This window comes from Halichoeres trimaculatus, unplaced genomic scaffold (assembly GCF_033239565.1).
Source record: "Halichoeres trimaculatus isolate MK-OKI-2021-1 unplaced genomic scaffold, fHalTri1.1 fHalTri1_scaffold_17, whole genome shotgun sequence".
Classification (NCBI taxonomy): Eukaryota; Metazoa; Chordata; class Actinopteri; order Labriformes; family Labridae; genus Halichoeres; species Halichoeres trimaculatus.
In genome coordinates, this window is record NW_027437195.1 from 9478796 (window position 1) to 9494872 (window position 16077).

General features: G+C 39.4%; 1 protein-coding gene across 1 annotated transcript in view; it reads left to right on the forward strand.

The window, feature by feature from the left end:
• Nucleotides 1-16077, forward strand: part of adck1 (aarF domain containing kinase 1) — an 83340-nt gene that overhangs the window by 12302 nt on the left and 54961 nt on the right. Inside the window, exon 4 of the mRNA XM_074692521.1 lies at nt 12779-12982. Coding sequence (XP_074548622.1) covers nt 12779-12982 — 204 coding nt within the window. The remainder of the gene's footprint in view (nt 1-12778; nt 12983-16077) is intronic.

Genomic DNA, 16077 nt, shown 5'->3' on the forward strand with positions numbered 1-16077 from the left:
TGAAGCATCATGAATCTTATTGTTCCCTGTTCCCAGGTCAGCACTGACACTGCTCTGATTAACCTCAGTCTAACCTCCAGTATTTGAGCAAAGCCTGTGATGGCATACAAAGAGATCCAGTCTTCGATTGTGAGATTGAATAGAAAGCAGCGTCATGAGGAGATGAGACAGAAGATGAGATACTCTCCAAGTCACAAGGTTATTTTAGGGGTTGAAAACAGGAGGGAGGAGGGGGCGAGGAGGAGGGGAGGGCGTGATGATGAAATGGTGACAGTGAGGACAAACAGATACTGATGTCTAATGATCCCTTTGCCTCCTCAGCTGCATGAGAACGAGGCGGGAGCATACAGCTGATTTGGGGAAGCAGCCATTTTGAAGGTTTCTTTTCACAGCTGAGATGAGAGAGGGGAACAAAATGACAAACCAGTCGGCATGTCTGTATAGCTTCTTGCAGGTTCTATTGTTACATCACCTGAAGGTCATGAAAGGTTGATTTTTTTATTACCCCTGGGAGATATGCGGTTTGAGGTCTCACAGTGGGTTTCGAGTTCGACAGGGAGGGCCCTCTCAAAGCCTTTTCTAGTTTTCATACAGCGTATGCTCTGGGAATACTGAGCTAACGCATGTTGATGAAGTCAGAGGTTAGCTGTGAGCAACTTGCAACCAAAACTAGCTAAAGTTAACAGCTCAAACAGACAAGAATAATAATAAGAATAATACTCAGACATAGTGTACATGTCGTCACCCATTGGTTTCTGATAGACAGATTGAAGCCCATTGTCAGCAGGTGGCCACAATGGAAATGCTGAACTCAACCAAGCTTTGTTCGACTTAGAGCATCTTTGCAGACAGTTACAGGGTGTCTGCCTGTCAGTCAAGTAAGCCATGTCCCTAAATGGGCAAAAGTTGTAAATTAAAAAATGTTAAAAATAACAAGTAAAAAAAAAATCCTCCTTCTCCTTTCAGTGTGTGCTCTTCAAGAAATTAGTATTTTAGAACCAGAGAGTTTTTTTTTTTTTTGTCTGTGATCGACACAAATTTCAAAAGTAACAAACAGATCTTGATGAAAATTTCAGGAATTGTAGCAGACAGTCTGCTGAAAGGGACTATAACATTAAAGTAAGACTAAAGTGTGTGTGACAATCACAATATGCTTGGTGGAGGTCTGTGCTCTATGAGTGCCTCTCTAGTTGAAACTAATGATATGAAACTACAGCAACTTAGTGTTTAACTTCAAGGTAACCAATAGTCACAAACACTTCTAACTAAGGGATTAACATAAGTAATTAAGGAAACCATGGTATGGCTACTTTCCTTAGTTGATAACAAAAACAGACAAATTCTCACTCATCTGATACAAATCATCAATCCCATCACTTTTGTAAAAGCCAGGTACGACTCTAGTATGAAAGTATTTGGCTTATCTATCTATCTATCTATCTATCTATCTATCTATCTATCTATCTATCTATCTATCTATCTATCTATCTATCTATCTATCTATCTATCTATCTATCTATCTATCTATCTATCTATCTTGGTGTGTCAACCATGTTTACATACAGTAAATGGTGCCAATTTTCTAAATGGCAGCTACAATATCAAAACTCAGCATCATTTTCAAACACATCAGTAGATCGTATGCTGAACTTTTGGGCACGTCCCTGTGGAGTTCAACTGTGCAACACATTTGCTACATTTGTTCTGCATGCTTGTGTGACAAAGTGTAATTTTTCTGCCCTTTCATCTTTTAATAACCTCAACAATGTGCCTGATAACTGATTTGAAGACATCTATCACTTCAGTACTGGTTATTTCTTGTCATGTGAAATACAGCATGCTCATGTTAAAGTCAAGTTTTGTGAAAAGAGAAATCACAAAATTCAGCAGGAGTAGAAAACTTACTCACTCTATACTTGTAGTAACCAGCGGAGTCCATCATTGCACAGATAATAACTTCAGACAGGATGCAGTTGACCTTTCTACCAGCAGATGTCACTGTTCACCACCGCCGTCAGTGCATCAGCATTGTTGTTCTCCCACAGAAAACAGGAGGAGGGTACTCAGCGTAGATAAGTGCCCACCACCAGCACTCCTCGGGCTCCGGCTCTCTTGAGGGACACGCTATGTAAATACGAGGGTGGGGCTAGATAACCGCTGACCTTGGCGTGCTCGTGACAGCAGCTTATCAGCCAAACAAGTCTGAGGTGGGAAAATCCTTTGAGGGGAACGCAGAGCAGGGAACGTTTAACATTTGCCTCCCATCTGCCTGCTGTAGTTAGATCATGGCTGACAAGCTGATCTCCAGCAGCAGCATAAACGCTCCATTTCTCCGTCACTGCTGCTCTCTCCGTGCCACCCGGGGCAGAGGAGTCAAACAGCAGCTGGCACGCCGCCTCAGAGCATTATGATGAGAACATTTTTCAAGGAGCGACCACTCAAACATGATGTGTCATAAATAAAAAAGGGAGGCCTTTTATCCTGCAGGAGGCTGTTTATGTGAACAGAGTATGTAATGTACAACTGTTTGCATTTAATGTAAAATAAACTGAGTAACATAAAGAGGGGAAGTCTTCAAAACTTTATGCTCTTTCCAACTTTTTCTGCAGATCATCAGAATGTTTGCACATTCTAAAAGGAACATCTCTCCTGTAACCTGCAGGCTTGCTTGTGTTTATCCCATCCTTTCTATCATAGTTATTAGCTCAAATTGTGCAAAGGCTGTTCATGAAGTTGGACTGATGTTGGTCTCTGCTCCGCAGTGAAGTTATCTGAAAAAGAGCGGGAATTTTTTTTTCCAATAAATCAAAGAAAGGAAAAGAAACAACAACTGATGTTCTTAAGTGTTTCAGAATCTTTTAAGGCAGACGTGTGAAACCATTTTTGTTTCCAGATTCTTATTTTTTTTTTAGGGTTGCTGCTTTTTTGATCAAAGGAGAAACTTAAGAGGTTTTGGATTTCTTAGTTTGGTCATCTTCAGCTCTCAGAAATGTTATTTTTTCTTCTTTTTCAGTCTGTTGATCAAAAGATTTATTAACCAACCATTAAAATAATTTGTAGGTCAAACAATGTTAAAAATAATCATAACTTAGGGTTCAAATTAAACTTAAGCCCAGATGAAAAGAGTTACAGTGCCACTGTTTCTCTTCATGTGAGTTAAATTTTGGAGCCTCAAAAGTATCACAGCTTCAAACTCAGCTCATCATTGTTTTCTAAACTACAGAACCAAAAATGAGGATGAAAAATTGACTAAAATCAGTAAAAATGTAAAATAAAAGCATCACCTGGAAAAAGGTTATCACATTGTAAAGCTGAAACTAGCTTTGTTGCTGGCATGGCCTTTTACTGCATTAATTCTCTATACGTGAAATTCTTAAAAAAAAACTTTTAGGAATGGGGAATAACACGAAGGAAAGAGGCTGCTAGTCAGACTGGAGCTCAGTTCCTCCAGGCCACACTGGCACCCTGACCTTTACTGCATGTATAAGTTGAGTTCAAAAAGCTCAATCAGAAGCTGAACTATTACACTGATGAAAAAGGGGCGTCCTCATTTTGGCCTAGTGGCTTAATTGTCTGCTTCATGCTCAGAGGATACTGTCAGCAGGTTGGAGGCCGGCATGTCACTCCCCATTCTCTGTTTCCCGCTCTGTCCAGAGTTCTTTCCCACGTCAAAGTTTCCTTATCGCCATATTACAATTCAGAGTGAACAAGGGGCACCATCCAGTTGAAAAAAAATGAAACCTATGCTGTGAAGTACTAAAAAATGCAGATCATAAAGTGTCTGCTTAAGGCTGGATGCAGAAAGACTGGAAACCACAGACAAACCAAGCCAAAAAAAGAACAGATTTTTACAGCATTAAAAGAATCTATTGACACCCTGGTCCAAGCAAACAGCTTGAGTATGAATTGCTAATTTTACTGAGTTTTTCTAACTCAGCGGTTTAGAAGATATTAAGATCATGAGTTTGTCCAATCAAAGGTGCAGCTCACGTGACTGAAAGGTCTGGCTCCCTATAGCTGTTAGCTCTTGAGCCAGTCTTTCCAATATGGCCCCTGCCAACGATCAGCTTCATTTCTCTGTACCAGGAACAGGCGGGTGACATCATGAAGATTACATTCATATATTGTACAGTCAATAAGAATAAGTCAGGATTTTAGAATACTTCAATAATCATTTAAGAATTAAAATGGTGGTAGTTCATCAGACTATTACCTCATCTTTTAAATGTACATATTCAATTTTTTTAGCTAGTTCCTGGTTGTAATGCGATATACCCACCCAACAGTGGTTGTAGGCCATCTAAAGCTGTTTTCTTTTTGCAAGAAATAACTAATAACACAAGAAAGAATGAATGCCAGTTGCCAGTAAATATGTGCAGCACTGTGAGACTCAGAGTTTGAGAAAAACACAGAAACTGCTGCAGAGTTCTGGGAGAAAAATATAAACAAAAAAAATGAGGTTCAGTGCAAACTTGAGCATTCTGTCACTGACAAGCATCTTAAGGCTGATCATCCACCTCTGTTTTTCCCTGGGCATCTAAATAAAGAGACTCTTTATTGATTGCAATTTGACACCATTTTGATTTATTTCCATAAGATGCATCCAAAATAGAGTAAGGGATGCTGTGTTGGTTGTGTAGTAAAATGATTCATGAACTAAAACCCAGTTATTACAGAGCAAAATGAGCTGAAGACTGGCTGGTGCAGGGAATTTAGTTTTTTATTTCCTCTAATAGTCGAACTAATAGTGGAGATATAATGTTGCAGTTAGCTGTGCTGATCCTCACTGATCCTGAGTGTCCACCGGCCTGTGACGGAGACTCTTTCTGCTCTTCATCTGCCACTGAGCCACAATTACTGAAGCATCACAATAAAATGCAGAGCATGAAATTAACTGTGGCGCCCCCCCCTCCACCACCAGCATCTCTCTTTCTCCTCCCCCTCTCATCCCTCCTTCATGTTTTCACTCCTGACACCGACTCCTGTATTTTTGCTGTTCTTCTTGTATCACAGTGAGAGGAAACAGCATCACGGCGCACAGAGAGGGCTTACGTCTACGCTCAGCTTTACCAGATAACAAACAGCTTGTATTTTTCCCACCTTGTTGTACTGCTGCTGGCCTGTGTTCAAATAAATGACATTTTTAATATGCGGAGCAGCAGAGAGGCCTGAGCGGCGCCTCAGTCTATTTAGATACTATACATCCTGTATCCTTGTATTAAATAGTGGAGGATTTCTGTGAATGGCTTTGCTAACTCCTCAGGCTTCACAGCCATAATACTCGTAGACGAGTCCTATTGACTACACAGGCATAAATCTGCACACATCCACACACACTGCCCCCCAACCCCTCCCCTGTGACAGGCAGCTAGATGAGCCTCAGTGAGCTGAGTAACGAGCTAATCATGAGCATCCCAATAATAAATAGGCCTTGTTCATAGTCCACTAATCCCAGTCATTTAGCCCCAGTGTGGCAGCAGAAATCAATTACTCCAGCTGGGCTCCCAGTGCAGGACGCTGCTGTCCAGCTGCACACACACACACACACACACACACACACACACACACACACACACACACACACACACACACACATACACACACACACACACACACACACACGCACACACACACACACACGCACACACACACACACACACACACATACCTTTGACTCCTGCTACAACCAGACGACATCATTTATCTATTGATGTGTGTTTGAGATACCAATTAATTAAGAATCATAAAACCACCAGTGCAAAATCCAAACTCTGTTTTTATTTTCTGCAGCACTCTGTCCATACACTGACTTTGGTTAATGCACTTCATGCCCTTCAACAATTTTAAAAGTGTTTCTGTATCAGACTTATTGATCATTTTTCAGTCTTGAGATGGAGGTCAGTTTCTATCACATCATATCCTAAACAGCTGCTCCTCTGTGGATGCTAAAGGGAGCCATCATAGAAAACTTTAACCCCTCACTGCCTGAATTAATTGGCAGTTATAAAAATAGATTGTTTTTATGTGTTTGCATTTTTACAGATGTTAAATTAAATGGACACTGTAAATTTGAGTACAGTACACACAATAGTTATAACCTAAGTCATACATGACAAGTAATTAGATACAAAGGTCATTTCAGTTGCATCAAGACCTGACAGGATATGTCGTAAATTTGTGACAACAGGCATCAAGGGGTTAATCTCTCAAGGAGTGAAACCTGAATGAAGCCTACATCAAAACACACACTAAACAATTCAATTTTCCCTTGACAACTATACAAGGGGGTGCGGCCAAATCCTGTTTTTTACTGCAACTCTTCCAGCTACACTGAGGCCTATCCATGTAGCCTAATGTGCACCTTGAAACGATGGACTGCAAGCTTTGTGATTAGTCCACCAAGAGGGGCCGTGCTTCCTCTATTTACAATATTTCTACACATTGGCTGTGCACTTCATCTCCTCTTATAGGCTACAAATTGCTGTCAAAAAGCATGCAGAAACATAGGTTCGGAAACAGCCGATCTAACAATCACAGATCACACTGCCCCCATGTGTTAGAAAGAAGTATTGTAGAGTGAAGTGGTAGGATGTAGTGGTCATGACTGAGGTAAGGTCAAGCCTTATCACAGTTATGTGTAGGGTAGTTGGTATACATCTTTTTTTTTCACTTGGCCACCACCATCTTTGGTGACACTGCTGTAAAAACCAGTGGGTGATGTTGCTGAGACTATGCCCATGTTAAGTCCATTTAACCGCTATTTTTGTAAATATTTGTACAACAATGGATAAAATTAGATAATACTTATTACTACTATACTACTGAGATACCTACTTGTACAGTTAAAACATGCTTTCATGTGAAGATTATGACATCCCAAAGAGAAAGAAGCACCTGTTCATCGATTTCTGATGAGTCTCAGTTTCACTGTAAACACTAAGCACAGAGAGGCGTCACTGTAATTAAGCCGATAAAGAAACTGATTTAATGAGATGTACTGGCAGTTATCAGGTCTTAAGTTAGCTGAAATAACTTTCGGTTTGTAGTAGGGCAGTTGAAATTGACGCGATAACATGTTAAATTCTCTTAATGCAACTAACTTATTTGACGCGTGATTAACGCGCACACATTTTGTGTATGAATCTTGGCATGCCCCGTAGGTTGGGAAATCAAGAATTGATACAGCACTAACATAACGTTGTAGTTGACAAGCAGGAATAAGTGAAGATGGTGCTTTGAATGGGAAATTCAGCTCCAAAGCTCTGCCAGACAGTGCCGTACTCAGGCATGATTGCACTCAGTTGCGCCGTTCCCTCGTAGTAGAGTACAGTCAGCGGTCACACTACTCCAATATGAACCAGACTTTAGCAGGTATCACACACATGGCTATAGCTCTAAAAAAAATTGAAGTGTGAAGTGTCCAGGGAATTATCTTTTTCTGTTCGACCAAATTGCTTTTTGGACAATGTGTCTGTTGTGATGTATGAGTTTTATCAGTTTGTGTTGAGCTGCCTAAAAAAACAGAGTGATTAGTTAAAAAACTTCAAAATTATTCCTTTAAAGTTCATTTAGGAAAGATAGAAAAATGTGCGATCAATTTGAGATTAATCGCCAGTTAACTATATACAATCATATGATCAATCGCGATTCAATATTTTAATCGATTGACAGCCCTAGCTTTTGGGCAAGCTTTGTCAGGTCTGTCCTCAAGAGAAGAAAACCTTTCAAATGTTTGTGAAACTAAGGTTCCAGGAAGTCAGGAAATCGAAAATCTAGAGATGTTCGATCTACAACAGACAGTCAGCTGCTCTTGCATGCTGACATCTTCTTGTGACAATACTTGAATTGCTGACAGGTCTCTGTTGAAGGGAGCCGTTATGGTTCCTTCTGCTTTTGCTCTCCATACAGACTGTTTTTCCAAAGCCTGCTCTGCTAATTTGTCATGACTCAGAACTTCTCTATAGACTTTTCTTTCTGAATCAGGTTTTTGTTGGCGTTGTTTGGTGATCTTTGGGAAATGTATGATACAATTTGATTCAATCATCTGTAGGTCTGTACGTCAGATCACATGTGGCGTTAAACAGTGCATGTGGATCATGTTTACATCCCTGTTGTGCTGATTTTCAGCCTCATTTCAACCAGCTTTACTGCAATCCCCCTTTTGATTATAAAAGTATCTAAAAGAAAACCACTGCAGGGTGAAAGCAGATTCATTTGTGCACTAAAAGCTTTTCAAGGCCTCTTCTTTTCCTGTTCCCTGAACTCCTCAAATCTAATCTCCTTTCCTTCCCTTTCACCCACTGCTTCCTTGCTTTATCAGTATTCTACTTGTTTTTTCTATTCCTCTCCCTCTGTGATCCATCACACCCCACCTTTACCACACACACACACACACACACACACACACACACACACACACACACACACACACACACACACACACACACACACACACACACACACACACACACACACAGAGTTCTGGCCTTTTCGTTGCTGTCATTGCAAACCGTGTGAGGAGGATGTGTAGAGGTACCTTGAGGCGTTCAGCACTGAGCTCCTGTGTCTCTCTGTTGTACCACACGTTAACCTGTGTGTCTAATTCTCCAACAAGCCGTCTGATTGGTCGCTGCGGATGTGGAGATGGTAGGCGGAGGCCAGTGTCGGCCTATCGCTGAGCTGCACGCCCCTCGGGCTGACAGGGAGCAGCATTGCCATGGTGATGTCATCTTCTCGCTGTGAGCCCGCCTCCGTGGGACAAAGCCCTCTGATTACCGTGAGAGGAGAGACGAGTGATGAAGACTCCGATGATTAGAACAGGAGGCCGATTTTCACTGATCAGGCCCACAAATCAGCTCACACACACAACCTCAGGTGATCTGCTGCTTTAATCCTGGAGCTGAGCTTTTAAAAATCACGTTCAGGAGAAATTACTGGATAAATAAACACATAACTGTTGATAAGGCTCTGTCTTGTAACATTAATTTATTTTTTTTAACTCGTACTCAAACTCGCTTTATTGTTTTGTGACAGAGGAGTGAAAAAGCATCAAGACTACAAAGAAATGTCCTCAAAATTTCTCTTCTATAAAGCCTTTGAAACAGAAGACCTCCTGCTGGGAGCCTCAGGACATTGTTTTTATAATCCTGTTAAAATGGATCTGAAACAAAAACTCTGATAGCCACGGCCTTCATTTTATTTTCAAAGGAAAGCTGAGGCCTTTGTCTTTGTGGTCATTATATTCTGCTGTTGTAAATGCAATCATGCAATGTGCTTTATGAATTGTGAGGACAACAAGCAGGGACTTAAACACACTCTCAGATTAGGTAGCACAGATTCTTTAGATGTGAACTAAGGACAGATTCTTCATGCACTGACATCAGAACATCACTATTCACATCTGCACCATACCATTAACTGCAGCGCTCCAAGAGTTAAAATCAAATTACACACCTGTGATGATACTTCAAAAACCTCTGGATGCAGCGTGTGATAATAGGCTTGGTTAAGTTTGGCAGTAAAAGATGCACATGCCTTTATATTTAGAATACTTGTTCTATTTTACAATTGTCTATTTTAGGGGTTCCTTGCTCTGTCAGCCTGTGAGCAAAAATGACGATGTCAGAGAATATGACCTCTGCTCTTCCCGCTGGTGGTTAAACATGGCTTAAAGTAGTGGGTGCACGGATCACAATTTTCTGGCCAATCACCTATCTTTAAAAAGCCTGACCTGCTGATACTGATTTCTATTTTTTATTTTTTATAACTGACAGTATATACATGTGAAACATTAAAAATCTTTGTTTTAACTTAAACAACCAATAAAGTGTCCTGAGTTTTAGGTCTCAGAGAAAAAAAACAACAATGGCTGACTGTCAGACCTTCCTGGAGGTATAAAAGACCACTTTCATATGTAAGGCTGGGCTGATCACTGATCACTGATCATCGATCCCTCTAAATTAAGGGAATCAGCACAGATCGATTGGTCAGCCAATCATGTCTAGCTCAAAGATATTAGAACAAAACAATAAGAACAACTGCAAAAAGGCATTATATCAAAAATTAATCTTGAAATTTTTTAGGATGCAGACAATAAGATGTAACTTTACTTTCTATTTAAAATAAAATAAAATAAAATAAAATTTTACTGCTAATTGAATACACTTTTGTGTGTATTCTTACAATAATGCAGGCATGTCAACAGTCAGATTCACAAGGATTTTTTTAAAGTTATGAAATGGAAAAAAAAGATGCATTAAAATTGCTCATGATAAAGCTTAAGACATATAGGGCAAAAAAAATGTGTTAGCAGATTGATATAGCCTCAAAGACATCACGAAATACAATCCTGATGAATCCATGTCCAGATCCTGCCACTAAAAAAGATTGGATAAAGATGAAAATGTAAATATGAACATGATTCTGCATTTTTTTTATTTTTTACTTCAAAAAAAGGCCTTGTGGTCGAGGCCGCACTCTGAGAGGTTCAACTTTACATGGTCAGACTGGGTTCTAATCCAGTCTGTGGCCTCATTCAACCTCTTTCCTGCACAATCCACTATCTTCTCACTTACCCAATAAAAGGCATAAAAAAGCCCCCCAAATAACCAAAATATGAGTAAAAAAGTTAAATTAGAAAATAAATAAACATTTTGAAAGATAGATGGCTATGCTAAGGTTTGTTTTATAATGGTGGATGATGATTATGCACCTTAAGATTCATTCTCAGAAAAAAAGTATATATAACTGTAAAACGTTTTAGGTAATATTTTGAGCCTTTTAAGAAAAATGGTTAATAGACCTTTAATTTCTGTGGTTTTTTTTCTTCTATAATAATAAATCATTCTATTTTTTAAAATTACTATTTTTTTGTTAATACTAATGTTTCTGATATTGAGTTGGCTAAAATATGCTGATTTTATAAGAACAGCACTGATCACTAAAATTAATTGTCTCTAAATCATAACTGACTATGCATTTTGAATACACAGTATTATCGTCGCCCCCATGTGTTGAAGTGAGTGTGTGGTTGTGACGCTGCAGTGTGTGTTTTTTCCCAGTGAGCAGAAAGGCTCATCTGGGGATCTCTGGCGGCTTGTTTCTGTCATTGCTTTGTCAAAACAGCCCAGATGACACTCATGTCAAATGGTCCTGTGGGAACATTACCAGTGATACTGTGTGTGTGTCTGTCTGTGTCTGTGTCTGTGCCTGTGTGTGTGTGTGTGTGTGTGTGTGTGTGTGTGTGTGTGTGTGTGTGTGTGTGTGTGTGTGTGTGTGTGTGTGTGTGTGTGTGGAAGGGGGGGGGGGTTATGGAGGTTAAGGGGAGCTAATTTCACGCCTTTTTATTTGTGCTGGTCTCAGGAGAGGAGCTCTCTATAAGCATTATCACCTCCAGCTGCTTCAAATGGGACAGACTGGGAGGGGCCTCATGACCCCCCCCCCCAACCACACACCCACACACACACACACACACACACACACACACACACACACACACACACACACACACACACACACACACACACACACACACACACACTCTTCAGGACTCTAATCAATGTAACTGACTTTTGATGATGTTCCTCATTTCACAATAATGCTCGTCATTGTAGCCTTATTTATTCCTTGTCCCACTGACTCTTGCCTTGAAATCCAGTACAGTTAAAAAACTTAACATTGATGTGTGTATACTTCTAATTTCTTGAAAAAATATATCAAGAGACATAAAAAAGATGTGATAGCAACTCATTTTAGAGCTGTTTAAGTTAAGTTTAAAATTCTAAGGCAAGCATCAGCAGAGCTGGCTCCAGCCTTTAGTCCCTATACAGCTTACATATTAGTTATGGCTGAACTACATTAATAAAAAAATGAATTATTTGTTTAACTTACTAGTAATTCTGGTGCCAACCAACAATGATTAAAATGTTTAATCCTGTCGTTGACTTAACACCAGCATTCCTAGACTTGAAAGAAGACCATGTCTAAGAATAATAATTCATTTCATTTCATTTAATTAATTCATTTGGTCACTACAGTCAATAATGTTTTCCACTTGGATTTAAGCTGATGGTCTGAGATAAAACTGCACAGACGAGCCAAAGTAAGGCCTCAAATTGTTGACCCAGAATGAAATTCTTTCAACTTAATCCCAAATCCACTCTGACTGTCAAATTAAATGAGGTCTATTATCCTTTTTTTTTGGACCAAATACCCAACTTGAGCACTCATCTTCAATGTGTCATTATGTTAACATACAAAATCATCAGTCAGTATCTCTGTGTTTGTAGTTTTGATGTTTGATTGTTGAACTGTTCATTTTTGTCACATTTCCAGAAAGTTTTCTGTTTTTTAATAAGTCCCATGATTGCAGCTGTTAACCACCCAAAAACTGACAAGTGTCAATTTTGTCAGGTTAAAAAAAATTGGTTAATGTTGAGTAAAAGGTAATTTGAATTAATTATTAAAACCAACAGTGATTAGCTCCAAATTAGAAAACTTCAAACTGTGTGACATGAGCTACTTTTTTTACTTGTTTTTGTTGATGCTGCTCTTTCACTGAACACATTGCACAGAAACTTTGTTAAATGTATCCATGATCTACAGAGGATGAGACAATTTCTACTATAACTGTTGCTCTTTAGGGATCTCACCACAGACATATGAAGTGCACTTATGCATAACAATGATATAATTTGTTAGTCTCCTCAGAGCCCTTCTTCTGACCCTCCTGTGGTATGTTTCTGACTTTTTTAATTCGCATCTTCTCCGGTACTTGCAGGTGCATCAGCGATCAGCGGAGCGTCTTCGTGATTTGTGTTGTGCAAACCGGGGAACTTTCATCAAGGTGGGCCAGCACCTGGGAGCTCTGGACTACCTGCTGCCCGAGGAGTACACGTCCACTCTGAAGGTCCTGCATAGCCGAGCTCCTCAGAGCAGCATGGAGGAGATCCAGCAGGTCATCAGAGAAGATCTCGGCAAGGAGGTGGGTCTGAACTGAACACACATCACTGAAGTGTATTTACGTATGATTTTCTTTTTCTTTACTTTGTGTTGATTTATGAAAATGTTCTACTTGTGCTTAAATGCTACAATGTAAGGGATGAGTGAGTTGTCACACTGGCTCAAACCAGGTCTAGCTGAGCAGAACACCAACATAAAGCAGAAAGGTCTTGTCATATTCTGTTTTTATTTTTTATATATGTTTATTTTTTTATTCTTTTTTATTTTTAATTGGAAATAATATTTTTTTTCCAGATTTTATGAACAGTGGTTGCTAAGCCAAGCAGATGAAACATTTTAAATGATTGAATTGTTCAAACATCAAGGTTTGATCACTTTACTAAGTGATGAAAGGTTAGCTGGTCAGTTGGCTCCAGAATTAGGAGTTTATTGTTCATTACCGTTGGCCTGAAATGTTGGTTACATGTTGAGTCTAAGTAACCAATTACTAGGTGGAGTTGTAGCACTAGTTAAAGGCTGCTGCCTTAACACTTTAAGGCTTTACTACCTGGATGTAAACCAGCACAGACGGCAGATATCATCTCCTATCATCATGTGTTTTTTCATTTGTCAGTCTAGTAAATGGAGAAAAAGTTTTATGGTGTTGGTGTCTGCTTAAACTGACATTTAACTACATGACCAGAGCAATTAAGAACCATCACAGGTATTAGGATTAGGGGTGCACCAATCACAATTTCTGGCTGATCATCGATCTTTAAAAAGCCTGACCTGGCTATACTGATTTGGGTCGATAGCATATACCTTCAATGTCCTAATCTTATTTTATTGAAAGTCATTGAACAATACCCGTGAAACAAGAAAATCTTTATGTTTTAACTTTGACAACCAATAAAGTGTCCTGAGTTTAGGTCTCATAGCAAAAAGCAAAAATGGCTTGGAGTCAGACCTTCCCAGAGGTGTACAAGATCAGTTTCATATGTAAGGATGGGCCGATCACAGATCCCCCAAAATTAAGGAAATCGGCACAGATTGTATGACATTATGCAAACCAATTTGATATTGTCCACTGCAGACTCTGTCACCCCAGAATTAGCTGTTACGTAGTCTGTGCAGTTTTGTGTCTCCCTTCCTTTAGGTTTGGCTGCCAGTCAAAGTTTAGAAAAGTTAAAATTTCTCCCTAACGTACCAAGAAAAGGTGATATAAAATCCTCAAAAAACAAACATGCTGGGTCTTTGATTGCTTGATAGCTTGACAAGAAAGACATATTTAAGTATTAAATGTTGCCAATTTGACAAACAGGAATAATAATGACGATTCAGTTTTTAAAGATACATAAATTAAAATATCACAACACTTGTTGCTTCGTACATTTTTTAACTTAAGTCTTGATGCTCAGGACTCAGTTGTATTTTGAAATTCAAAGACGTATAAAATGAATATTTTTTATTTTAATTGTAAAGTACCAGTTTTACAACTGTCAATATCTGCATGTTACTTTGAAATAATACATGTAGACTTATATTATTATTCATTTTAATTGCATCCCACAATTTTGCCAAATTATGCAGCCGTAAGTGTTGTTGGCAGCTACTGAGAGTAACTAATAAAGCAACTTGTAATCTGACTTTGTTACTTTTAAAATCAAGTAGTCAGTAAAATAGCTTAACTAAGTTACTTTTCGAAGGAGGAGAATCAGTAATCTGATTACTTTTTTAAAGTAACTGTGGCAACACTGAATGTTAAAACCAAAGTGACCCAACCATTGTGTCTGGGATGTTGGTTACATCTCCTGTCATTCGTCGTCGGGCTGCACAAATTTTTGAGTTTTTTTAACACCTGCAGTGAGCCCACTGAATCCAAGTGTGTGGTGCACATTTACGTTAAAGACACAGACTTTCCATAGAAGAAATATGTTTTCTACACATTCAAAATTTCCCACACAGTCATTAGTTTGGAGTAAATTATTATTTCTTTTAAGCAGCCTTTGAATCATGCCCGTCTGTTTTTGAGGGTTTGCAGTTTGAGGTTTTCATTTAGGTTGTGTTTATATGCCAGGCTCTGATTTTTCTCCCTCCCCCTCTCTCGCTGAAGGTAAGAGTACCTGTCTGTGCTTCGAGGCTTTGCAGGGAGCAAAGAACAAAAAAAGCTAATGAAGCAGAAGTGGATATGTCTGACATTCTGTCCTCGTTACATTTCATAACCAGGTCGTATCCTGCTGCAGCTGTTAATGCCGCTGTTAGTGCAGAGCGCAGAGTTTGCTCTCAGACTGGTTGTTATGAAGCCTTTTAGAGCGGCTGCAGGCGAGGCAGTCGTTCTGTTCTCCTCAGATACAGAACATTGGTCCTCTCCCTCTATAACTGTCTCAACTCTGGCTCTGTGCATGTGTGCATGTGTGTGTGTGTGTGTTAGAGAAATGGTTTTGCTCCACTGACTTTACTACACTTTATAAGCCAATCCAGGAACATGATGCACCCCGCATGTAACACACTCAGTTAAAAGTATGTTAAAAGTCAGAAGAAAAACCTTCCGAAATCTAAAAGATATAGCGGTTTCACACAGTATTGAGCATGATTTTGCAAGATGGAGCAGAGCTGATTTAGCATAAGGTCAGAGTGAAGGTGTTTGTCTTTCCTTGCACCAAAGAGAGTGTGCAGTGATGTAAAGGCCCATATTTGACCTGTTGATGGGCGTCAGTTGTTTTAATCTGACTCGAGTCTCAAAGCCCCAGTCCTTCTTTTTATTCTTCTTTTTTTATTTATTTTTTTGTTACCGGTGCACCTAACTAACCAATCACCAGCTCTTTCAAACTTGCTGATAGCTCTCTTGTTTTCAATCTTTCCTAATTTTTAGCACTATTTTTTTAGTCGTATTGATAAGGAATGGGGAAGACTGGCTTGAGAGACAATAACATCACGCATTACAAAGGCAATGAGCGCGAACAATAACTTAGGAGTTGAAAGACATAATCATGACAGACAGGAGACAGAAGTGGTTCAAATTGTGCCTTAATTTTATGCATAATGATGCTAACAGTACAATGGGCATTGCCGGTGGCTGTGTGGATGCAAGGAACGGTAGAAACACCAGCGAGTGCCATGTGTTTGACGCTATATGCT